This window comes from Phascolarctos cinereus, unplaced genomic scaffold (assembly GCF_003287225.1).
Source record: "Phascolarctos cinereus isolate Bilbo 61053 unplaced genomic scaffold, phaCin_HiC Scaffold_9;HRSCAF=440, whole genome shotgun sequence".
NCBI lineage: Eukaryota > Metazoa > Chordata > Mammalia > Diprotodontia > Phascolarctidae > Phascolarctos > Phascolarctos cinereus.
The window spans coordinates 146,169,712-146,172,453 of NW_027556402.1; the positions used below are offsets into that span (position 1 = coordinate 146,169,712).

The window sequence follows — 2,742 nt, forward strand, 5'->3', positions numbered from 1 at the left end:
CAATTAAAAGGCTTTATTACCTCCTTTATTTAAATAAATATAAATATAAATTTATATAAAACTATTCACATACAAAGGGATTCTCAATGACTGGATTTGTCACTCTTTACAGACAATTTTCAGAAAGCAGAACTACAAGGTATAATTTTCTAAGTTAATTCCAACTTCAAAACTTCCTGTAAAAAAAACCACAGTAAAATAAACAAAAAAAGGGGTTCAGCCATAAAACATGTTGGAAAGCAGGAGGGTAAATGATATATGTTTTTGGAAAACTCCAACACAGTGTTAAGAAAAAAAAGACATCCTACAACACCTGCCTTTTTGTGTTAAACAAGATTTTTAGTTGACTTCTAAATCAGTTACACTTCTTTTTAAAAATCTATGCCTGCGAATTGAGCACGAATCAAACAGATAAAAACTGAAATGAGCTAAGCCTGGTGCAGAGAGAGGACGTGAGGAGTTGGCCAGTGTGCTCCTCTTGGCGTGATTGCAGCAGCAGTAGCAGGTGCAGAACCCTGGAGAAGACTTTTCTCTGCCTGAGTTCACCGTTTTTCGCTGGCCTCTGTAAAGTTGTTTCTGATTCCTTTGGGCCTGCCAGTTATGCTCCCCGGAGGTCTCATGGAGGAAGTGAGCCGAGGGATTGGGGAAGGAGAGGACCGAGAGACCTTTGGAGCTTGTCCCTGTGAGGAAGGGGAGCTCATAATGGGGAGATCTCCTTGTCTTCGTTGGCAGAGGAAGGGGATAAGGACTCTTCGTCCTCAGAGCGCGGGTAGTGAACTTGGTTAGTGACGCACTTGCAGCCCCCGTGACTGTTCCTCTGCGAACCTTTGCCTTCTTTCTTGTGTTTCACTCGACGGTTCTGGAACCAGATTTTCACCTGCTTCTCCGAGAGATTGAGGTACGTGGCAATCTCGATTCTCCGGAGTCGAGAAAGATACATGTTTGAGGAGAATTCCCTCTCCAACTCCAGGAGCTGGGTGCTGGTGAAAGCTGTCCTCATCCTCTTGCCGTTTTGAATTTGACTAGTATCAGAGCCACCTGTGTGAGAAAGAAGACAAATCCGTAAGAAGCATAGGTAAGCAACTGACAACAATATCCCCAAGACACTCACACAGACATAGACATAGTCGTACAACCCTCCCCCACGCACAGACTGGAAGAAAAAAGTCATGGTCCTCTGACCGTGTCAACCTCTACCCTCTCAGAGGCTGACTGACGATTCAACACGAGTCACATTCTCCCTTGGATTTAATACATTTTAAAAACTGGAATTGCACACGCCTCTGAGGGTTAGTAGTCTGAGGTATTCAAGAGCCTCCTGCTGCCTCATCGAAAGTCCCACAGGAAAAAAAAATTGTCTTCCTTATGCCACAGGCACCCCAGCAGTTCAATCAAAACTGATGCCATCCACAACCATGAATACGGACAGACGCACGCACACTCACTGGTACACAAATGCATACATCTCATTACAATTCTTACTTCATCTAGGACCGATCAATACTGCCTTCTCCCTTTTGGGGCTGCACCTTAGCACTCTGACCCACAGTTTTTCCCTCCCCGAGTACTGAGTAACCAGGTAAGCTAAGCTATTCCAGATGTGTAGGCTTGTATGTGTGTGCGTGGGGGGGGGTGCCACGAGATTGAAAAAAAAAAAAGACTGGTCCAGCAGCATCCTGCCTGCTGTCTCTGATTTTGTCCCTAGATCTTCTTGGGTCAATCACCAAATCCAACTTAAAGGACTTTCCTTTATCCATCCCCACGGCTGGGACCCCTCCCTCTCCACCCCAAAATGGAAAGTTTGGCTGGATTCCCAGGAAAGGGAAGACCTAGCGAAGTTTTCGTCCTACCCATGGTGAGGCAATGGAACCTTCGGGGGTCGGTGACATTGTAGGTAGTGGCGGCACAGACAGGTGCGTGGTGTTGGGGGTGTCCCAGGGCAGCAGCAGCGGCCGCCGCAGCAGCTGCAGCTGCGGCCGCCGCCGCAGAGCCAGGCTGCTGGGGCTGATGGTGATGGTGGTGCTGCGGCTGGTGGTGGTGATGATGGGCATGGCTCATCCGGGGGCAGAACTGCCCGTCCCCGGGGCCGGGGGGAAACTGGCTCTTGAGCAGGGGGATAGCTCCGCCGCCTGCCCCGCTGCCGCCGCCGCCGCCCCCTCCTCCTCCTCCCCCGCCGCCGCCTGCGCCGCCGCCAGTCCGCGCGGAGTGCAGGTGGGAGGTGACGCAGAGTGGACACACGCAGAAAGTGCCGCTCTTGCGCGACTGGCAGCCGGGCCCCGAAACTGACATGACCAGGGGCGACGGCATGCCCAGGGGGATGAGGAAATCGGGGCCGTGCTGGTGCTCAGGTAGGGATGGCGCAGGCCTAGAGGAGTCCTTGATGATCAGAGAATCGACATAGAAGGATCGCGACATATCGCGAAGGGGACGGAGTCCGAGGAGACTGAGAGTAGAAGGCAGCTTTCCCCCACTATTTCTCTTCTTTTCTTCACCTCTCCCTCCCCTTTCACCTCCGACGCTCCCTTGTTTTCCTTGGTTAGGCGAGGACGCTGTCACTGAAGCCCCGAAGGAACGCAGAGGTGCTTAAGTCTGAGAAGCGAACAAAGGGGTCCCCAGAGAGGGCTGGTCCTAACCTCCCCCGCCCCGGCTCCCCTGCTCTGGGGTTTTATATGCCCCAACCCAGCACGTGATGCCAGAGAGTACCGCACTGCTCCGGCTCCTCAGCATCTCCCCACCCTCGGG

At 51.8% G+C, this 2,742-nt stretch overlaps 1 protein-coding gene across 1 annotated transcript; it reads right to left on the minus strand.

The window, feature by feature from the left end:
• Nucleotides 1–438: 438 nt before the first annotated feature.
• Nucleotides 439–2,415, minus strand: GSX2 (GS homeobox 2). The gene is made up of 2 exons (XM_020975361.1): nt 1,851–2,415; nt 439–1,038 (listed from the first exon to the last, which is right to left on the minus strand). The coding sequence occupies exons 1-2, from the start codon at nt 2,413–2,415 to the stop codon at nt 698–700; spliced, it is 906 nt and encodes a 301-aa protein (XP_020831020.1). The 3' UTR covers nt 439–697.
• Nucleotides 2,416–2,742: the final 327 nt, after the last annotated feature.

What these genes read in the sequence shown, in the direction of transcription:
- GSX2 (XM_020975361.1), bottom strand. Translation starts at nt 2,415, where the DNA reads ATGTCGCGATCCTTCTATGTCGATTCTCTGATCATCAAGGACTCCTCT. An exon ending in GTTCCATTGCCTCACCATGG is followed by an intron (nt 1,039 to 1,850) that starts GTAGGACGAAAA and finishes TTTCTCACACAG; the next exon opens with GTGGCTCTGATACTAGTCAA.